The following is a 23,623-nucleotide window of genomic DNA, read 5'->3' as shown; positions in this document are numbered from 1 at the left end:
CAGACTTCATCAATGGAATAGTGCCACACAGGGAGGCCTTGATATACTCTGCTTCACTACCACTGCACCAAATTGAAGTGTTGGAGCTGGTGCCAGTAGTATTTGCGCAAATTTAGAAAATTTTCTGGTTCTCTTGTCAGGACTTCATCAGCAAAGTATGACCCCAAGAAATTCTAAATCTTGTGATGCCATTACAACTTTTGTTCATTAACATCTGCCTCAGACTCTGGCCTTTAACTTCTGGTTCCTATTTCAGAACTTAACTTGTTCATTTAAATGGGAAACTTTATGTTACCCTTCAGACTTTAATTTGGTCATACTTTTGAACTTTAACTTCGTGGAACTCTGAAGCTGCTTTTGTTGATGATCACTTCTTTCAACAAGATCCAAGTTTGTTTCTTTGGAAGTTATTGATTGTGTTATGATAAAGTCAGTGGTATTACTTGTGGGACATATACTCTGCTTATAATAAAACTTTTTAATAGTGCATCAGATGTAATTTAATGTGATATTTCTATTGGGAGAGGATATATATCAGATTACATATCTGACTTTCAGTTACCCCACATTCACTGATGTATAATATATCTGGTTGTTTTTGTATTATCCAATGGATAAAATGTGTAGGGAACCCAACCATGCAGAAAGAACATGTCTAGTCTTGTAACCAAATATTTTTTTTTTCCAATAACCATGACAAGTCCCACTGCAGGAATTCTTCATATGTGAGCCATGTCATACAATTAGGAATAACAATCATTCCAATTCACTAACTGTCAGTCATACTGAACCACATATTTGTAAGGAAGCAGTGTTGAAAATGTGCCTCAAAATAGCATGGGTGGAATTTTTGCCATATTAACTGTTGTGGAATATAGGTGGTATGAATACCATCATAATACGAAAGTATCTTCATCAGCTAATAGAATGAATGAGGATGGATTGGAAACAATTAAGATTTCAGTTAAAAGGCTACATACCCAGTGAAAGTTTTCTACAGCAGGTGATGGAAAGGGCATGAGCCACATTGATGAATTGTTTGCCATACTTTTGTACACGGGAAATCAATAGTAGTTGAAATTCTTGAAATTCATAGTCTACTTGTAACATAAAAATATAAATTTTTACCTATAGAGGATTGGTGCATGGTACACCAATCATGTAATAGAAAACAGTTAGCAGTAGCACTATTCCTCTATGTATAAGTGGTTGCCTGACTCTTATATTACGTATTTTTCCATCTAGGAATTTCCATTACTGTCATATAAATATGTTCTACAAACTGAACAGAGGCTCCTACTTCATATATTTCTTGTTCAGTTGCAGATTCAGGAAACTGATTGTTCTGAGAACTGTATCAACATCATTGTCTTATTGCCAATCTGTGTCCATATATTTAAATGTGGAACTGGGTTATTAGGAAACTATTCATTTAGTTCTTTAAAAGCCACAGTAGCATTTATATTTCAAAGGTCCTAAAAATTACTTATGGCCAATTTAGAATGTATGAAGATCAGTAACTGCTTAAAATACTTATATTTTTCACAGACAGCTTTACACATGATGATAATGATGCAGCTTTAAACTACTATCTTGTTGAAGTCAGACATCATAAAAGTGGTTGTCATCAGCTCTACACGTTTACCTCAAACATCTGTACATCCTTACTCACTGAAAACTGGACAAAAATTTACATGAATGTGCCACTGCTCTGGAGATTGAAGATGTAGTTGTGATTACCAACAACATTGCAGTATTTGAAACTGCACCAACGGAAAACCACCAAAGGGCATTCCAACTCATTTTTCAATACACCACATTACATATGATCACAGCACATTTCATATGGAATAACATAATTTTACACAGTATTAGCAATATAGGTGACATGTCAGCTGGTTCTCTAACCGAAAGAGTGACAGGTGGAATGCTTGTGAAGAACTTACTCTATATTAATGGTTAGGTAATGGCTTCCTTGGCAACGCAATTGGATTATCTGCCATAAATCAAATACAAAAAGTTAAAAAGGTGTGAAAAGTGGTAATCCCCTTAAGTGAAACTGGTTAGCCTTTGAGCACAATGACCATCTGGGAACACCAATTTTCTTTTGGAATGACTAAGACTTAGAACTACACACTTAAAAGTGAACATGATAATTCTCAAATCATATTCAAATTTACAATCAGCTGAAACACAGACTTAAATAAAACCATCTTGCTGTCTAGGGGTACAATTTTGTAACACAACAGTATAAGATCTCATGCTTCCAACAGCATGATTCCACCTGGTGCTGGCCTACATTTTCTCTTGTGCACTACACTCACTAATCTCAGCCCAACTGATATTCACTTTCCAGTCAGTAAACAACACCTTACGAGAAACTGTGTTTCGCACATACAATGAATACTGCTCAAGACGTTGCAAAGGTAACCAAAAGAACTTACTTAGACAAGAATTTAGCAACTGGTAACTGCTGCATGACTTTTTAATAGGCCTTAGACAAACTGTACTGAAAATAACAAAGTTTTATACAACTGTGGCACAATAAATAATCTGGACAGACAAACAACTAACCAACAACATGTAAGATCATACTGTCGGACAGTGTAAAATATATATAACATGCACATAATTACAATCAAATAACAGTAAATTTGGGATGGAATAACAACAATATGAAATAGGATATACTGTTACGCAACACAAAGAGGAGGGATCGAGCACCAGACAGGCACATTTAAAAGTACATTAAAAATAGACTAAGCTATTGAACATGGTCCTCTTCCAGATATAGAAAAACACACTCCCATTCATATACAAACAACTCACGCACACATGGCCGTGTCGTCTTTGGGCACAAAGGTCTGAATACAGTGGGCAAGATCATGGCTGGCATGGATAGTGGGGGTGGGGGGTGGGTGGCAAAGAGTATGTGTAGGACTGGAGTTGGGGCAGGGAAAGAGGGGAGAAGAGGAGTGAAGGAGAGAAGTTGAAAGGTCTATGCATGTGCAATATTGGGAAGAAGGTATGTGTCAGACTGGAGTGGAAGCAGGAAAGAGGACAGAGACAGATGGGGACAAGGACTAACAAAAACAGAAACCAAATAGGTCACAGGAAGGAAGCATACATTGTATGGAGATTTCCATCCTGCACAATTCAGAAAAGCTGTTGGTAGGAAGGCTCCAGAGGGCACAGGCTGTGAATCAGTTGTTGGAGTCAAGCACATCGTGTTGGGCATCAAGTTTGTTGACTGTGGTACAGTAGTCTCTTGACCACAGTTTGGCAGTGGCCCTAATACAGAGCGAAAGCTTAATTGTGGTCATTCCCAAGTACATGGCAACATTCACAGGTAGTCCTGCCTTTAATGGGGTAGGAGATGCCTGTGACAGGGCTGGAGTAGATGGTAGTGGGAGGATCTATGGGAAAGTCTGGCATCTAGGCCTTTACGGGGATATGAGCCATGAGGCAAGAGGTTTGGAGCAAGCATGGAATAGTGATGGACAAAGATGTTATGTATGTTGAGCAGGTGGCAAAATATCACTGAGGGAAGGGTGTGAAGGAGATTGAGGAGGATATTTCTCACTTCTGGGCACGACGTGAAGTAGGCAAAACTCTGGAGAAGAATGTGGGTCACCTGGGTACTACTGAGTCACAAGGGGCACTTCTTTGTGGCAACTAGACCATGTTATCTGCCAGGGTTTAGACTAACTCTCATTGTACATTGAAATGAGAAATATTCTCCCCACCTCCTCCAACAGTAGTACTCTGCAGCCCATTCAAGCTATGCAATATACTTGTCTGTCCCTATTCTATCCCTGCTCTCAATCCCTTGTCCCATGGTACAAATTTCAGTAACAGACATTGATGCAAGACCTGTCCCACACATCCTCCCAGTGCCATCTCTACTACAGTTCTGACACAGGCATCTCCTACCCCATCAAAGGCAGGGCTATCTGCAGAAGTGGCCACATGGGCTACCAACATAACTGCAAACACTGTGACCCATCTACCACAAAGAATCTGTCGGTCTGCATAAATGGCCATTGGAAAATTGCCATACTGTGGCCATGATACAGTTGGACAACCAATTGCTGAGCATGCCACCCAAAAAGGTGTTCTTGAGTTCAGCACCTGCTCCACAACTTGTACCATCTGTATTGTGACTACCGACACTGGCTTGACCATGAGCCCCAACCTTCACTAATCCCTGTTCACACCACCTTCCTTGCTCTCACTACAGCCTCACACATGCCTTCTGTCCCCTCAAAAAACCCTCCCCCCTCCACCCCCCCCCCCCCATCTCCTGTCATGCATCTACATAGACCTTAGACCTTCCTGCTTCTCTCTTCTCCACTTCCTCCCTACTTGCAGCACAACCTCCCAATGTTGCACCCAGCAGCCCAACATCTTACACCTGCCACATCCCTGTGCGCATGCGCCCGCACACACACACACACACACACACACACACACACACACACACACACACACACACACACACACAGGCAGCACTACAGCATCTTTCCCCACTCTACCCCGCTATCCCTCACCCTCCTTGTCTCATGCCTGTTCTGTATCACCAATACCCACCCCAATCAAGATCACTGCCCCTTGCGGTCAGGCTTTAGTGCCCACAGACAACAGGGTGATGTGTTTGTGAGCTGTGTGTTGGAAGTTTGAACATACATGTGTGTTGGAATCAAACAATGGAAAATCCAGGATGGAATGTAACAATAGTTCTGTACGTGTTTGTGTGTGTGTGTGTGTGTGTGTGTGTGTGTGTGTGTGTTCAAAAATGGTTCAAATGGCTCTGAGCACTATGGGACTTAACATCTGTGGTCATCAGTCACCTAGAACTTAGAACTACGTAAACCTAACTAACCTAAGGACATCACACACATCCATGCCCAAGGCAGGATTCGAAACTGCGACCATAGCGGTCACAGACTGAAGTGCCTAGAACCGCACGGCCACACCGGCCAGCGTGTGTGTGTGTGTGTGTGTGTGTGTGTGTGTGTGTGTGTGTGTGTGTGTGTGTGTGTGTGTGCGCATGTGTGTGTGTGTTTGTTCTTCCACATCTGAAGGAGGACTCTGTCCAATAGCCTTTTAATGCTCTTTTAACTATGTCTGTCTGCCATACAATGCTTCCTGTATGTGGTGAGCAACACTCAGTACTACTTCATATTGATCCATGTAAGTACTTGTTACATAATTTATTTCACTCCTTTCAATACCACTCCTCCATAATCCTAGCACTGAAAATTGGTTTTCCAACATATACTCAACTTTCAGATACATCTATCCACAATTTATGCTAATTTTCAGGGTTTCAATTTTTGTGGCTAACTTTTGATCACATCTGTATCTATTCTAACACCCACCAGTCCACTTTTTGGAATGTTTTTCCTTCTCTTCAAAATCTTTGCATCTTTTCCTTTCTTTTTACTACCTCCCATCTTTCGTTTTTTTTTAAGATTTTTTTAGAAACTCTGCAAGTAAAAGTTTTGACTTTTCTTTTTATTTATATGGCTGTCAGCCCAGCAGAAGTGCCTCCTGTCTTGCTGCTTCGAAAGTAGGTACTTGTCATTTGTTTCAAGTGTCACCAATATTCATTTATGACTTTCGATTTGAATAAAATTCTGCGTCTAAGTTTAACAGGGGATGTTTGATGACAGCAGGAAGACATGAATTCAGTGTGTATGAAGAACAAAAGTCACAAAATCAAGTCATTACATGGTAAGACATTTGAAATCTTGAAACTGCACTACATAACACAGAAATTATGACAATATGTTCACATTTCCAAATCCTTTCTATATCATTACTGGTCTTCTGTGAAGGATTATTTAACAAAGGCAACAACAATAACTAAGATGATATATGCTATATTTTTCTAATAAAAAAATAGAGGGTTGGCAAAGATTTCTTGAAGTTATGAAATAGTTCATGCCCAAAATTATTTACATTTCACTAATTTGAAGCAAACATTAGAACAGTTTTCTGTAAGAAGTGCTGCACAGCTTCAACGTATTTAAAGAATGACATCACATAGATGCCAGAAGCTGCACCAATGTATATTTATATGCACACAACTGATTTTGGTTAAGTTGTTGACTAACACCCCATCAGGTTAAAGCAAGGTTCCCTGCCATCAAATACATAACAGTCTTCAGCTGCAACATGTATCACATAAATATGCACCTGTTACATTATGTAATTTTCATCAGTCACCAAGTGCAAAAATCGACATATCACTGTAGGGTTTAGTAAACTGTCTAGAGATTGTAAGATGAACGCTGTAAATGTACTGTAAATTTTTGTACCTGGTGACTGATGAAAAATGTATAAGATAATAGATGCATGTACATCTGACAGGTGCTGCAACTGAAAACAATTATATATTTGATAACAAGGAATCTTCCTTTAACCTGATGTGGTGTTAAACCATAACTTGGTAGTTTAAGCAGAATTGGTTGTGCATGACTAAACAAATATGCAACAACTTTTGGTCATTTCATGATTCCATTCTTTAGAAACACTGGAAAGTGCAATGTTTGCTGAATGATTTATTACATGTATTGAAGTCAAAATACAGGCAGTAACATACAAGAGGTACAACAAGTTTTGCAATACAGTAAAATCCAGTGTAGTGGCACATTACACACCAAAGACCTGTTTATACCTACCTGTTTCTTTGTTGTTATTGAGAGTTGGTTTCAAATCTCTGTTACACATATCAGATTGCTTACAACATTCTACGACAAAAGTGTCATTAAGTTTGTTGGAGTAATGACAAGCGATGGGATTTTCAGGAGGAAAATTACTATCCAGGCACCTGTCATAGATACAACACACAAAAGACAACACAGATTAGTTGTATATCAAAAAAAATCATGCATTTATCAAAGTGTAGTCAGCCAAGGTTTACGGGGAGTAGCCAGTTCAGAAAAACTCAATTCTTTAAAACACAATACTGCAAATTCAATATTAGAATTACACACACGAAGGAATCAGCAGACTGTTAATTATAAATACCAAGGAAATAAAACAACTTTATTTTAAAAACTACACAGGAAACAAAATAAATGCACAGTTCATAAACTTCTAATTCATATGATAATCAGTAGAGATTCATACATCATTAAAATTTCAGGCTTTGGATTACACACAGCTAGTGGGAGGATAGGTCAAAAAAATTGTGATTTGGTAAAATTGAAATATGACAAAATGCATGAAATTAAGGCAACAAGTAAATGAATAGTAGAAGAGTTGAGTTGAGTGATGTACACACACACACACACACACACACACACACACACACACACACCTGAAAAGCCACATTGTGCTAATTGAACATAAAAAGCTGGGATAGTACTTCTGCAGGCAGACCGAGGTAAGGGATTGGTTGGATATAGAGGGCAAGGGGACAAAGAAAGCGGCCAGTGGGAAGAAGGATTGACCAAGAGTACCTGATGGCTCAGGTGCAAATGACTAATGTTTGGGCCCCAATGTAGAGTGAAGGAGAGTGAGGATTAAGAGGATAAAGGATGCATTCGAAGAATACCTCCTGTCCACATAGTTCAGAAAACCTGATGCTAGGAGGAGGGGATGGCGGAGGGAGAGGGGGAGAGGGAGGGGAGGAGAAGACCCAGACAGCCCAGGTTGTGAAGCAGCCACTGAAACAGAGGATGTTGTGCTCAGCACCTTGTTCCACAACTGGGTGGTCAATTCTTCTCTTGGCCACAATTTTGCAGTGGCCATTCATTAGGATGTACAGTTGGTTGGTGGTCATGCCCTCATAAAATACTGTGCAGAAATTGCAGCAGAGTTGGTATATGACATGACTGCTTTCACAGGTGGTCCTGCCTCTCATTGGGCAGTATATGCTTGTGACACGACCTCAGTGGGTGAATCAGACAGGTCTTGCGCTTGGGTCTTCCACAGGGAGATGACACATATAGGAAGGGATTTAGGGCAGGTGTGACATAGAAGCCATGTCATATACCAAACCTGCTGCAGAATATCTGCATAGTATTTTATGTGGATGTGACCACCAACTAACTGTCCACCTGAATGAATGGCCACTACCAAACTGTGGCCAAAACCAAACTTGATCCAGTAGCAGGACACACTGCTGAGCATATAGCACTCCATTTCAATGGCCGCTTCACAACCCATGCCACATGTTCTTTCCCATAATACTTTTGACCGCAATCTCCGTTAACTCACTACACCACTCACCTTCACCGTGCACCAGGACTCAAACTTCACTCAACCTGCACCCACACACTCTTTCTCACAGTCTCCACTTCCTCTGTTCTGTCAACTCTTCCCAATCTACTACTCCTTATCATCGTCACCGACATCACTATGATGGTGCTGGCGTGCTGGATTCCTATCCTGTGCACCTTCTGCATCTCACTTCTGCATTCCTATCTTGTGTCCAAGGGGCCTCTCCTCAAGCTATAATCCACCATTCCTCAACCTTCCCACCTACTACCTGTCTTTTTTCCCTTCTGCGGCCACTTTTCTCAACACAACCCCTCACCCCAGTCTACCTGCAGAACTGCAATCATGGCGTTGAGTATCTAGTCAGCATAACATAGCTATACAGGTCTTTGGGAGGGGAGGCAGGAAACACACATGCCCGGTCTAGCTCAAAAAAGATTTGTCCGAAAGCTGGCAAATGTTTCATTGTTTATGTGCACGTCAATAGCTGAATGCCTCTACTATTTGATGGTTTGTTAGTTTGACTTCTAAATTATTGGCCTCTCAGAACTTTCCATACCATATTTATGGCACTACCATCTGAAATTCTGAACATAAGAGCTCAAAAATATTCATACTGAACACTATATTGATGAATTTCTTTTTTCTCTCATTTTGTTTCCATTCATCTGTCACTTTACTGAATTTACAAGTTGTCTATACTGTTTCATACTCTCAGAATGTCTCTTTACAGAGCCCTGTGCCCCTAACAACAGGAAAAACATTGTTTTAAGTTGCAAGTTTAACATCACAGGACATGGTGACAGTTGCACTTAATGAAAAATTGTCAACCATAATACTAATGCTGCCAGGAACTATTTTGCACCTTTTGTTAATACATGGTTTTCATACACCCTTGTTGGTTTGGATATAATAGGGGTTTCCCAATGTTTTGGTACTAGTCTTTGTTGTTAAAGTGCTCTAATAATTTAAAGAATAGCATTTAAAGAGTAACACAGCCTGTGTGCTTTAAGAAAAGACTTATAACAGTCACACATTTTTTCATGCATTGAAATTGTGTAATTATGCATTCACACAATCAGTTAAGAATTTCTTTCTGTTTCCATTGTTTTCAAAGATGCACTGACACAAAAAATGGAACTAATGATACTATTAACAAAAATGGGAAATGTAGCATTACATGAATTACCTCCAACTTGTTCTACTTCTTCTGTAATAATTCAGGAGCATATTTTACAGCTAGTAAACAAGAAAATGTTGAACTCTCTCTGCAAATAAGTTTATTTTCTTCATTTCAGAAGATGATGAGAAGTCTCTTTTACTATTCACACATCACTGTGTGACTGTACAGCTCAGATACCAAAATAATTCTCTACTCATGATTAGTACAAGATTGTATACAAGACATCAAAGCCCTACATTAAAAAGGTACCACTTCATAGGGGCTGGTTTTTTCTCTTTCAGTTATGACAACGTGTGCAAAGAAGATAATCATGTTCATTTAATATTTAATTTGCATTTATATACACTGACCAGTTTAAAACACATATACGAGGCCTGTTCAGAAAGTAAGCTCCGATTGATTGCCAAATTGAAACCACAGTGAACATCAGAAATGTTTTACTTGTAACAATTAGCTACACCTTTCAGCTACTTCTCTACGTAGTCGCCGTTCTGACTTATACTTTTGTCACAGCGTTGTACCAACTTTTCAATAGCCTCATCATAGAAGGCAGCCGCCAGTGCTTTCCGCCAATTCTCCACGCTGGCCTACACCTCGTTGTCTGTGTCAAAATGTTGTCTTCCAAGACAGCGGTTCATGTGACCAGGGATGAAACTCAGGGGGAGACAATTGCGGACTGTATTGTGGGTAATCTCACATTTCCATTTGAAAACGATGCAGGAGCATCTTCATTGCCCCTGCAGAATGCGGCTGAGAATTGTCTTGAAGAAGAAACAGCACGACAGTTATGTAATGTTAGCTGCATAGCTTCAGGCGAAATTTCTCACCAGGCCCTCGTACTTGGCGGCAGACACTATTTTCTAGACATCTTTACGCACTCACTGCGAGCTCAGAAATGACAAGAGCGACGTGATGCTAACTGGGGTTATACTAGAGACACTACCCAACACATCTGTGCAAAGCTTTATCGGATTTTCATAGTCGTTTCCATTTCGCGACCGATCGGAGCTTACTTTCTGAACGCCCCTCGTATTATTCAATGGGGGCAGCAGTATAATTAACATTTAAAAGAGTGGTTATACTTTACAAGAAACTAAACTGACTGTGATAAAAAATGTAAATACAGTGATACTGTTGTACCTACAGATACTTTTTCCACTTTGTTCAGATATTCTGTAAGCTGAATGCCATGGATAGAAGCCAAATGTGTATAGCATCTATGTTTCAAATCTGATACTTAATTTTAACGTAATTCATAAAACATTTCACATAAATTCACTTGACCACCAGTTACTTATCCTTCAACGTGTAAAGTAATTACAAGGAGTGTACGTCAGACTTTAATGCCCCATAAATGCTGAAGCTTTTATGAAGCAAAATTTCATTTATACAATGACAGTGGTGAAAACAGCCATGCCACTACTAGAGCATTGGTCTTATGTGACTTTAGGAAACTATAAGGAAGATAAGTCAAGCTGAATGAATGGGAGTTTGAATTTCACTTTTACCACACAGAATTTCAGAGCCTTGAATATTAAACCTGAAGTATTGTGTTACACTGACTGAAACATAATTACAATAACTGATCTAATTATCCCAAGATTGCAATGGAATTGAATAAATTTTCATTTTATTATTTGCAAACCTAATAGATCCCTACATCCCTGTTTTGTCACTCCAAAAAGATTAGAAATCATTTCTATTCTTTTTTGCAGAGATTTTTTATCATGGTATAATGGTGTTACATCTATAAACATCACAAACGTTTTCATAAAACCTCTCCAAAAACAGTTATTTTTCAATTGCCATCACTTCTTCACCTTTACTTAGATTTTCTGTCTGTAGCTTAGGAATAATGTTGTAATTTTTGAACAATTTATCCAGGTGAAACAAAATTAATATTTACTTTTGTGTACTCCAAATAATAAGTGAACCATTGAATATGTTTTATTTATTTACCACCTTTTAGTTCCTCTTTGCCTGATAAGAGATGGGTGCAATGAATTTTACTATATTTATAATCTTGCATGCTATTACAATTGCAAAGCATTGGCTTCCTAAGTCTGCCTGTAAATCCAATGTGTAACAGTAGGCTGTAACTTGACTATAAAACTTGACTTGCATGTTCAACACAGCACAGCGTTTTCGTTACTCCAGGTGAGACTGGAAATCTGATGAAGATAGCATCTGGAATCCTGCACACTTCACCTGAGGAATACCTAAACCTACAACACACAACATTCATTCCTCACAAATCAGTCACAGTCATCTATAAATTTATTTATTTCCTCTTTGTTATTAAAGTGTTATTTTAATTTCATGTTTCATATTGATGTAGAATCTGGTAAATAAAACCTGTATGTGATTACAAAGTCTTTTGTGACAGCAACCTCTAAATTAAAGTTCTTGGTTCATAATTTATGTCAAATCAGAGTTAAAATTCAAGCTTTGAAGAACCATTAATACTGTCCTCAATGTCAGGAAAGCAAACTCCAAGTTTTTATCCCAGACACACCCCTATATTGATTTAGGCTTTTATAACCATTACCAAAAGTTTTCCAGCTACCAGTCCCAAGGTTTCCATAAGAAGGTTGAATTAAAGTCAATCACCATAACTACAATAAGTTCATTCACCTCTTCAGTTACCAGTTACAACAGTGATATGGGAATTAGGTTTCTAACAGCATTATTGTGCCGTTTGTGTTGTTTTCTCCATCTCTACTCCATCTGATGGCTGCATTCTATTAATGTGAGGTGTGTGCCCACAAATTCTAGTGTTGCCAAATAATATTTCATCAGTAGGCATGACTATGTTCTGGAATGGCAGATTTCTCAAACTTACTTTTTATACTGTCAGTATGTTCTCTCCAAGTGTTTATTAATAATGCAATCTTTCTTCTAAAGTAATTCTGCCAAATACTGAAAACCCTAAGACACACTGTTCCAATGCTGCCACAATGGGCATGGGAGAGCCTGTGAGCACCCTTCAGTTCAAACGTGAGTAGAAGCAGGTGGTGTTGGCAACCTGCCAGACAGCCTGACCGCATGCAGTCTGCACAAGTGTGACCTGCTTGTCCACTCCTGGCCATCTGAGCTACAAGGCTGATCATGTATCAGCCGTTTGTACACCCCTGCTTGCTCTGTGGCCGTGCCCACCCTCCTGCTCTGCAGCAGGTGACTGAGTTGGAACAGCCTGCCCTAAGGACTGTTAGGCATTGGTCATCTTTGACTCATTGTAATTTACCCTTGATTTATGGAGGTGAGCTAAAGACTGATTTATCCCATGCCCTCCCAATAACCACTCAATCTTTTTGGAGGCTGCTCCAAGGAACAACAGATGCAATTAATTTCTTGTCTTCGTGTTTCTATGGTTTCCAATATGCATTTAGTATGCAAAGCAGATACGATTTCATAGGACTTCATACTTTTTTCTGAAGAGTCTTTCAAAGTATTTTAGCTGAGCCCATAGATTTTGTCTCACTAAGATAACCATAACCATGTTTTCTGAAGTACTGATAACAAGTTTGTTCTGTGCTGAATGGTGGAAGCTACACGCATTTAAATGTAGAATGGTATGGGTCGCCTTCCTTTAGACCATATGACACATCAGCTCTGTCTCTCCTAACTCAATTTCCATAGTGAACTTCATTTCTGGATAATACAACCCACCTGTTTAGAGGACATCTGTAATGCTTTGGTACCACGGGAGAAACAATAGAAGATGTCAGTTATATCTGTACACCCAGTTTGGTCATAAAGAAGCCATATTCGAGGCCTTGCTTTAGGATAATCCCATATCAAGAGCAAAATATCAGGTGCTGAATGGAACAGCAATATAACACTCAATAACACCAGCAGTGGATAATTTTTTATGAAAAACTTTGAACACACATTCCTGACTATGGCTTATGTTATGAGTACTTTACATTATCAAAACTTGTAAGTCTTCACCCTTCACAGCTTTACGTTAATGATAGAATGAAATAACATATGATTAAATACCAAAACCAATAAGTAACTTAATTAATATTAATCTAAATGGAAGAAATGGATTGAGAAATTTAATTTCTGGACTGAAACTTGTACTCAACAGGTATTAACTTTCTTGATAGATTGAAACAGTGTTCCTAACAGGCCTCAAACCTAAATGTTCATTTTTAGTCGGCATGAACTCGGACAGATGATTGTTGCCCATAAGATTAAACTCCTGGATTTTTACCTTGGTCTGGTACATATTTTTAATTAATGAAGAAAAAATTAGTAATTCTGTCACAACTGCAGTAAAATGGCAGTGAAAAACTAGCTGCTCACTGCAGACAAACACGGTGTTGTGTAAAACAATTTAGTTCCATCACACTTAAAGATAATTTGCTCATCTGGAGTAAGCCATGATATGGCAGCCACAATTTCTTTCTTTCTTGTATATCTGTGATGCTACAAATAGATTAAATTGTTAAGTCATCTTCTCCTTAAGGAAAAATTTCCACTTGTATTTGAGCAACTAATGGGAATTAACACAAAATTTTAATTTAGATCACAAGACAAATTTCAAATCCCACCAATATCTAGAGCAGCTACTTCTGGTCCCATACACTACCATTTCTCATAGCTCACCACTTCAAAATTAATTTATAAGGAAGATCCTTAACAGCAGTCTAATGATGAAGTGAGCTAGTGAGCATGGGAATGGAACAGGGCTGTGAGGAAGTAGTCAAGTTTCTGTAAAAACACACGCCAAATTTTCTGATGACATGTTTGACTGACAAGGCAAATTATACGATGATGTGAATGTAGTGCTCCAGGCAGATATAGATTTAAGGACAATTCTCATTCCAGCCATCAGCTAGGTCACTGTCAACCTAGACGAAAATGCCATGCATTATGTTGTTGTTGTTGTTGTAGTTGTTGTTGTGGGCTTCAGTCCAGAGACTGGTTTGATGCAGCTCTCCATGCTACTCTATCCTGTGCAAGCTTCTTAGCATTATAGCACATTCATTTGTTTTCAAAGACACTCATTTTAAAGTTTATATAGTGTTCCCTAGAGAAAAAAAGAGGCAGTAATTAATAGCCTCATAAGGCCATCAACATTGGGTAACACTGCAGATGAAGACACAGCTAAGTCATCTTCTTTCACATTTTTAATTCAGATTTGGGGATGAACCTTTGTATGCAACCACATAAATTTCATCCATATTTGCAATAAAAGCTGAACAAATGATACAACCCTGCTGACATCATTGTAAGAAAGCTATTTACACAATAACAAAAATGAACATACATTAGTACTACTGTGACAGACACATTAATTCATTCTGGTTGGCAGACTTAGATTTCAAAACTGTATTGTCCACTGAAGTGATCTTGGATAAATATGAACATCTACATGGCAACAACTGGATTACAATTTAATCAACAAATCCTCAGACATAACTAAACAATACTCATGTAGCATAGCACTGCTTCTTTTTGTATACCCATGTTTGAGCTAGCAAACCACTGAGTAATAAAGGAATTTCTAGTTAACAACATATGTCAGGTTTGACAACAGGAGTAATTTATTTATGCTCCATGGGTGTGACACATTCAAACTGTATTTTTTTTTTACATAAACTTGCCTCTGCCTGGCATTTTGTTTCAAAAATGCATCCTTTGGTCTATATGTGCCAATTCATAAATTGTAAAATAATATCTTTCACTTGCCGTGGTACAATGTGTCACTTCCTCACTCTGCTTGACTACAAATAAAACTATGATTTTTTTATTTTTTATTTTAAGTTATTCAGTTTTGACACTGTATATGAAATGTAAAAGAGTAAACTAAACTGCAAGACAAAATACTTTAGAATGTCCAATTATGAAATGCCTTAATATTCTCTGACTGATTCGACAATATTATGGGAATCGTAAAGCAGATAAAGGGTGCTATGAGATATTTATCCTTATTTTTGTGTATAATCTACTAGCATTCTCCGTTTTACTTATCTAAAACTATTGTTTCATACACCCCTTTTGTACAGTTGTTTGTTCCCCTAGATTTTTCTTGATAGGACATACGAAAAATCTCAGTCTTCAGTTACAATGATCAAAGAATGCATTATAATCAGGAGAGTCAACATCAGTATTTATCTTTTGCTTCCTGTTCCAACCCATTATCTGTCGCTGTCAGTAACATCAAAGTAAAATGGTTCTGTATCCAATCATGACATAATTCTTCAGGAAAACAAAAAAGGAGTAATTCTGGATTTTTTTGCCAAATAGAACACTTCAAGTACTGCAGAAAAATTATTTATCGATTTATTGCATCATCACAAAGTCATAACACAACATACATGTGACTCTATGAAGGCACAATTATTTTAATAGTTTATTATGGGTGTTCATTCAGTCCATTACTCTACAGATCTTTATAGAATTGAAAAAATAATAACATTCACCTTGGTACAATAGTTTAAATAAGCAATATGTCAATTTACATAATGAGAGGACATAAAAAAATTTCTTTGTCATATTCAAACACATCTCCTTCTTTCTATAGTTAAGACAGTAACATCCAAATACTTCCCCCTAATCCTTTAAAAAAGTAAATATGATTAATTTCAATCAATTTATAAAGCACATATGACTACTAAAGGACCTTAACCAAGTTGTAAAATGTACATCATAATCATCACCTCATCATCAAAATCATCATTGTCACATGAGTTGGTAAATATTTTAACAAATAACTGCCCATTATGCTACAATTAAGTAAGGACAACAATGGCATCATAAGTACACTATAATATTACTACACTCGCATTTCCTTGTTACATTAGCATTCCTGAGAGCATTTGCCAAGCATAAAGGACCATCAACTAGGTTAAGAATTTATAGTCTCTTGTACAGCATATAAAAAACACCACTTTCTTCTCATTTTTCTTTTTGGATCATGAATACTTGCTCTGCCTATCCTCTGCATAAAGCAGAATATAACCACATTTGATGACTAAATGACAAAATTGATGACACCAAGTATGTACCTAATAATTTTAATAAATCCAAGTAAGTGTTGCAATAATTTTAAGCAGACATATTTCTCAGTAATTAGCATGATAAATGTGACAATTTAGTTTCATAACTATATCACTTATTTTTCAACATGTACTGAAGTCCACTGACAAATACTGAAGTCTAGTCACATACACTCATTTACAAAATAACTCAACTATTAGGTGCCTGTTTAAAACTAGAAGAATAAAAGCAATGCAACTGCACCAGAATACAATTAAATGAATGTAAGATGACTCTGACATTTGTAAATGTTCAACCAAATATACAGAGCTCTGTGTAGCTGCACAATTCACACTATGTAAAATAATTATATATAATTTAATACCACATTTCTCAAAGATCTATGAACAGCAGCAAACTAAACACCAATATATTTCATTCTATCAATATTTCATTCTATCACTCTGTGTAAGTGTTTCACATGAAGAACTGTTCACATTGTCATGAAACCAGTCACTCAGAGGCAAAAACTGTATCAAGTTAGAGGCAAGTACAATGTAAACACACAAAGCTGCTACAAACACACTACTCATTTGGTTATTAACATAAATCTACGATATCCAAACAGGTAGTCTGCTACTTGTTAGTGTACACCACACAACGTCACATGGCGAACTGGAGCACAAGATGTTAGACAGCAAGCTGGGGCACTGATGACTATCATGTCGTCCATGTGGGAGAGTGCGGGGGAGTCACCTTACCTGCCAAACGTGGGACCTCATCCTTGTTGCACATGTCTGAGTGGTTGCAGCATATCATTGCATAAACTGCTGTGGGCTTCCGTGTACAAAGTACCGGATACTCCGGTGGGAAAAATTTCGCCTTGTTAAGACACCTTAACAATCAGGAATAACATAAACAAAAACTCCTCAGATGGAAGAATAAAATACCACTATTTAGTTTAAAAATATGGGCTGTATAGTCAGCTAAAAATAAGGAATGTAAATGAGTTTTTATAATGCAATTATGTAATTGAATACTAGTTAAAATTAAGCAAGTACTCTTTCATTAGCAAAACTTCACAACTTATTTTTATGTTCCAAGACACTTATCAAAACTGTTAAGGTAGCTACTATTTAAGTGGTCACTGTTTATCTGTGAATTGTGTAAAATAAAGCACCAAATGTGTGGAATTAAATTCTTCAAACAGAAACCTCCTCAACCAGAAATGACTACCACTCTGAAAGTTTCAAGAATGACTGTTCTGATCTACCATTATACTTGCAAACAAGACATGCAACAGGAGCAATCAATCATTTGTTGAAAGTTTCAACAATGTAACTGTTGAAACAGTGAAAAGATCATTTACATTATTCAGTTGTTGTTGGTGGCAATGGACTGAATTAGGGTCATTTCTTTGTTAAACAAAATTACTATTTCAAAGAATAGGAATGAGAATACGTATCTTGAGGAACTGATTCATGTATATGGAGATTCTCCTCCCTCCACAATAACTGTCTATAGTTGGCTGTTGATTCCAGATATGATGGAAATTTTCATTATGATGAAAGTAAATCTGTGTTGCCTAAGCAAATACATATCATACTTGGGGAGCATTTGAATGAAACATTCACTGCACCTACAGCACATGGAGAATGTCTTTTTTTGCAAGGAATAGTGCAGCAGCCATTGTTAAGATGTTACATGGAAGTTTTCAAGTCAGGTTAGGAAGATTTGCAGTCAGTGGACACCACATGGTTTCATCAAGAAACAGAAGCCCACAGTTTGATGTTTTATCAGTTGATGTTTGACACATTTAATTTTACCATAACAGAATCAACATTCAAAACTATATCGAAAGATGAAGCACAACTGCATGAATTTGATTTATAATTATAATGGAGGGCATACATACAGAGCTTCTCTCATGATGATCATCCAATGAACATGCCGAAACCAAGGATTGTAGTTAACAAATATTACTGATCATTTGCTTCACTGAAAATGAACACCTCACCCCAGTCACACACTAAAAGCTAGTATTGTATCTACAGACCGTTATGCCTAAAGCGTCTAAGGTTTTCAAGAAGACAGAAGATAAACTGACAATGGCAGGTGTAAATGTAGTACAAAATTTATAGCAGAATGTAAATTATTTATGCATAAAGGAAACAATTCAGCAAACAGTTTTCGATAGGCACAAAAAAAGGTGAAAACTGTGCTAGCTTTACGACGAGTGACACACACACACACACACACACACACACACACACACACAGTGTGGCACGTAGCCACCTGTGTGTTCAGTGTTCAGCCAGTAAACACAGAAATGTGTGCATGCAGGGGAGGTGGGGGGGATGGTGGCTGGATGACAGCACGCCTGTGCACTCATTGATGGCTTCATCTAAAAGCTAGCAAAATTTTCATTATTTTTTGTGCACCTGTTGATAACTCCACACCTTCACTACTTGATGAGTCGTCTTCTTTACTCCTAAGTTATTTACAATGGCAGATGTGGTTGAGATTGTGGTCGATCATGACAAATGCCTTCTCACATAGTGGTTACTATACAAGTATTTTTCACGGCATTCAAATTCAGGCAACTCTTAATCCACTTCACTGCCTAAATCTGCCACTATGTAATTGTGTAGCATGCTGAAAACTAAATACATCATCTGTCGATAGAGTTGTGAATCTCCAAACAAATGTGCCTACAGAGTCTTACAACACAACCTTCCCAAAGGAAGGAATCAATGTGTGAAGATTTTTTTTTCTTTTCAGAAGCAGAATTTTACTTTGGTTTCTTAAAACTTTCAGAGTGGCTCTTGTTCTGAAGTAAGAAGACTGATTTTCATTATGAAGCTCTTCAGTTTACGTAAATACTCATATTAATTTTCTTGTCTGATAGATTGATTTCCCAGAATATGGGCTCCAACACAACAAATAACCTAAAAAACCTGAATTTATGGAGCTATACAGTGTTTTTTATGTTGTAATATTTTTACCACAAAACATTTAGTGTTCTTTCCACAGGAGATTACAGAATTATGCAGTGATCTACACCCAAAAGTGTCCCATCAGGAAATATATGTTTTTTAACTTCAAGTACGAGTTTTCAGTATTGGGCCTGAGATGGGCAATAAGAACTGCAACTACACCACAGTAATACAAAAGATATTTAGAAAATAAGTGTGTCCATTACAAAATAAAAACTCTTTGAGAAGCTAATGCTGTACCAGATTTTGGAAAGATGCTTCAGAGCTTTTTTCATAGCTTGCCTACCAAACTTCATACATCTCAAATATTGTTGATGACAAAATTTTGTATTCTCATGAAAATGGAAAAAAGTGAACTGATGTATGTTCTGGAAACTGAATCACTGATCATCAGTCGGAACGAACAGCCTTTATGAGTCACACAATCTAATTATGAGCATTACACTGTTTTTGAAAACTGAACTACTTCATCAAAGTCTTATTCTTTAACATGCCTGATGAGAATATTCTCGGAAAACTGTGCACATATTTCTTGAGTGACCACAGTTAATATAACACAGATGAAGAAGAAAAGTAAGCTACAGAGTTACATTGCAGATGAAGCAATGAACAAAGATCACTCATGAGAGACCCATAAATGCATAGAAATATAGCATGATTTACAACATGCACTGTTCTACAGTTAAAGTAGTACATTAAATTGAACAGCCTGACAGTATAAAAATATTAAATGCCTTTCACATTAAACAGAAAATATGTGAATTAGCAATCTGCAAATACTGTGGGAACAGATCACTACTACAAGTAATTTTTAACACTTATTATGATCCACAAAAAATTTAATTTTAATTTTCACATGGCTACACAAATTTTATATGTAAGATGAACACTTATAGAAATGCACAAAGCTCATAATGCACATTTCATAACCATATGAACTGTCTGATCAAACACTGTCACTTGTCACTTTGAGCATCATGTGACAGGAAGCTAGTTAATGTAATAACTGTTATTAGAAGAACACTGTATATTACTGTTACAATATGAAGCTGGCTATATGCACTGGACCTAATGAAAATAGAGGAAGCATAGCTTAAATGGGATACCAAGTTCTATGATGCAGGCGCAGTGCATTTAACAGATGCACAAATATATATTTGCCAGGGGAGGGAAAATAAATCAATGAATTACAAAACTGCTACAAGAACAAAGTACAGTCAAAACAAGAGGTATTGCAAATAATCAATATGGTTGAAAGAGAGTGAAAACACTGTTGCAAAACTGGCCAAACCCCACAAACCTTGTCTGTTACAGAGAAATTTAAGTCCATAAATGTAAGAGCACAAACATGATCACAAAATATTCCAGAACAGTACACAGATGCCATAATTTCTGAAGCGCTAAAAACTTTGTGTGATATAATAAACATCTTACACTCCAGTTAACAAACTCTGAGAGCATGCTATGGGCAATTATTATGCACACTTCCAAAATTAAAAAAAAAAAAAAAAATGGTAGTTGTGATTGTAAGGAATTCCTCATCAAGTATGGCCTGTTTCCACATAATTTATAAAATTTACTTGGCATCCTAAAAAGCAACTCGTTCATGTGCAAATTTCAGCATTACAACTAAATTTGTAAATAAAACTTGAAATAGATGATAAGGATGTTCTCACTTGTTGAATCAAAACCAGAAATAACTACTGTTGCTGTAATAATTTATGCAACACATGACATCCATTCATTTGCACTATTACGGTATTTTACATGTCAACAGTTAGTGGGTAAAATTGCACTTCACTGTCTGGAAGATGAACTGTTAAAAGTTTCTACTGTGCAAATAATCACTTTAAGAAAGAATTCAGTTCTACACATTACAATTCTGGCAAAACAAAAATACACTCCCACTGCATATGTTTATTTCAAACAGAGACAACAGTTTTATATAGCTATGGCATAACAGAAATCACTTTGTTGAGAGCTAATCAGTTCAGTTCTTAATGGGAGCTCATAATTCTTGTATCGTACCAGGTCCAGGCATTATAAGAGAATCAGTGTGCTTAATTTAATATTATATGTTTACTGTTCTGTCAAACACTGCACAACAACAATGCAACCCAACTGTGAATGTTGTTATCGGGCATTGGCTCAGTTGATGCTTGTAAGCTGCTGGAAAGTGAGTGAAAATGGTTGCAAATGGATGTGCTGGGAATGTTTGCAATATATATGTGCAAGATATAGCAAACATACCTCAGGTGCTATCCTCTCCCATGGATACTGTCCTCTATATATAAAGTACAGTTACTGTCACCACCTATCCACTAGACCATGAGTAGCATGTCAGTGATGGGTCTATGGGCCCTGTATAGGGGAGGGAGGCACCAGGAAGAACATAGGGTTGGAACTCCAGTTAGCAATGACAACAGAAATGGCTAAACAAATGCTCTAAAATATTTTGTTTCAATTCACTATATTTAGCAATATTTCTGAGTGTGACACATTTTAATAATTTTCTTTATAGTGTGTGAACACTGGTTTTATAATTGGTGCAGTTATAATAAACTAAATCAACTGAATTTCCTCTCTGTAAAAACTAGCCTCATCAAATATGGTGGGGTACATGCCAGAGGGGATGATGATTTCAATGCCCCTGCTAGTCAGCATCAACAACAACCAACTGGCTGCCCAGTGACTACATCAGGACACAGGTCCCTTCCATGATTCTCTAGAACCTACATTGGACACCCCAATGAATGCTACCAGGCACTCATTAGTGGTCATTAGGAGTTAATCTGGGACACATACTGGACAGGAGAAGATACAGATGTTAGTACAGGAGCTATCTAGCTTCCCCAGCACAAGAAACAAGCAGCAAAGTGACGTTAGTTGGAATCAAGGGATCCAAAAACCTTCATTGAGTAGCTAACCAAGTATTGTCTGTTACGGATGTTTCAAACGTATCTGATCACCTTGTAAATGAAGCTTCTGCTTCCAATATCTGCCAACAAAATGTTAGAATTATTCTTCCTGTTGAATCTACAGCAACTCAGTGGTCTTGTAACTTCTAGAAACAGCACAGTCAATAAAGATCAAAAACAGCCAAATTCTCGCACGGTGCCACGAGGTAGAGTCCTAAACAAAATACTAAAAATCCTGCATAGTGGCAGGAGAGGGTGGGTTTAAAGGTCACTTTTTTGTGTTTTTCTTGAATAACACAAAAATTGTGGACACTATCAAAAATCCTTCCCAGTACAAAATTAGGCTACATTAAATTTCCTACAAAAAAAGGTCGTAGCCACATTTTCTCTAAGGCCAATAGTTTCTGCATTCAGGGGATGGAAAAACCATATTTTATTAAATACGTTGTTATAACAGTACAGAATTAATGTTTATCTTTAAGTAAAGTGGGTTATAAGGAAACATTAAATGTGTTTACCGGGGGGAGTACAGGTTAAGGGGGAGTGGGTGTGGTAGAAGTACAAGGGAAGAGATATGTTTCCAGATTGTGTTCATGCATTTCCCTCCTTCACAAGTCTGCAGACTGAAGGTTGAATAGGTGATTCTACACTGTCTGCCCCACTATGTCACAAGAAACAACTACAGCACATTTCACAAAGTTATAATTATACTCCACAGTGCTGCTTGTGAATCACTGACAATGCAGTGTACAGACATGCCTGGGGAGCATTTATTTTGCACAAAATGCAATAACACTACATGAAATGCAGGTGTAAGTTACTAATAAAGATAACACAGGTATAGTGATTGAAATTCTTCTGGGTATTATGCCGCGTCATTGCTAAAAACTAACAACAATGCCCTGAGGAAGGCCGTTGCAATTCGGCCGAAATGTCGGTTTTAGTTTATTATTGTTGTTAGTTTTTAGCAATGATGCGGCATAATACCAAGAAGAGTTTTAATCACTATGACACCGGCCGTGGAACCCTATGTTCTTATAACACAGGTAATGCTCTGTACAGAATATATGTACATCTCTGCATTCTGTTCTACATTGCTCAATATTAATTGATTCTTAGTCATCCTGTATGGCAGCTGAAGCATTCTTCTGAGAAAAGCACTTTCCCCCACAATGAGTGCTGCTTGCTTTTTTATTTAGAGACAGACTATACCTTCACAGGATTTCCTGTCCAATTCTCTAACATGAGTACATAAAACGACTTCACAGAGCTCGTGTTTATATAGTGGAGTTATTTTCAGTTCGTTA

The 23,623-nt window shown here is 37.5% G+C and overlaps 1 protein-coding gene across 3 annotated transcripts in view; it reads right to left on the bottom strand.

Annotated features, from left to right (window-relative positions):
- Positions 1-23,623, bottom strand: part of LOC126259155 (TGF-beta receptor type-1) — a 197,749-nt gene that overhangs the window by 106,313 nt on the left and 67,813 nt on the right. For all 3 annotated transcript variants that reach the window (XM_049955700.1, XM_049955698.1, XM_049955697.1), the window contains one exon: positions 6,687-6,835. In XM_049955700.1, coding sequence (XP_049811657.1) covers positions 6,687-6,835 — 149 coding nt within the window. The remainder of the gene's footprint in view (positions 1-6,686; positions 6,836-23,623) is intronic.

This window comes from Schistocerca nitens, chromosome 5, assembly GCF_023898315.1.
Source record: "Schistocerca nitens isolate TAMUIC-IGC-003100 chromosome 5, iqSchNite1.1, whole genome shotgun sequence".
Taxonomy (NCBI): domain Eukaryota; kingdom Metazoa; phylum Arthropoda; class Insecta; order Orthoptera; family Acrididae; genus Schistocerca; species Schistocerca nitens.
The sequence above is the reverse complement of the archived record's forward strand: the minus strand, read 5'-3'. Positions and strand labels throughout refer to the sequence as shown.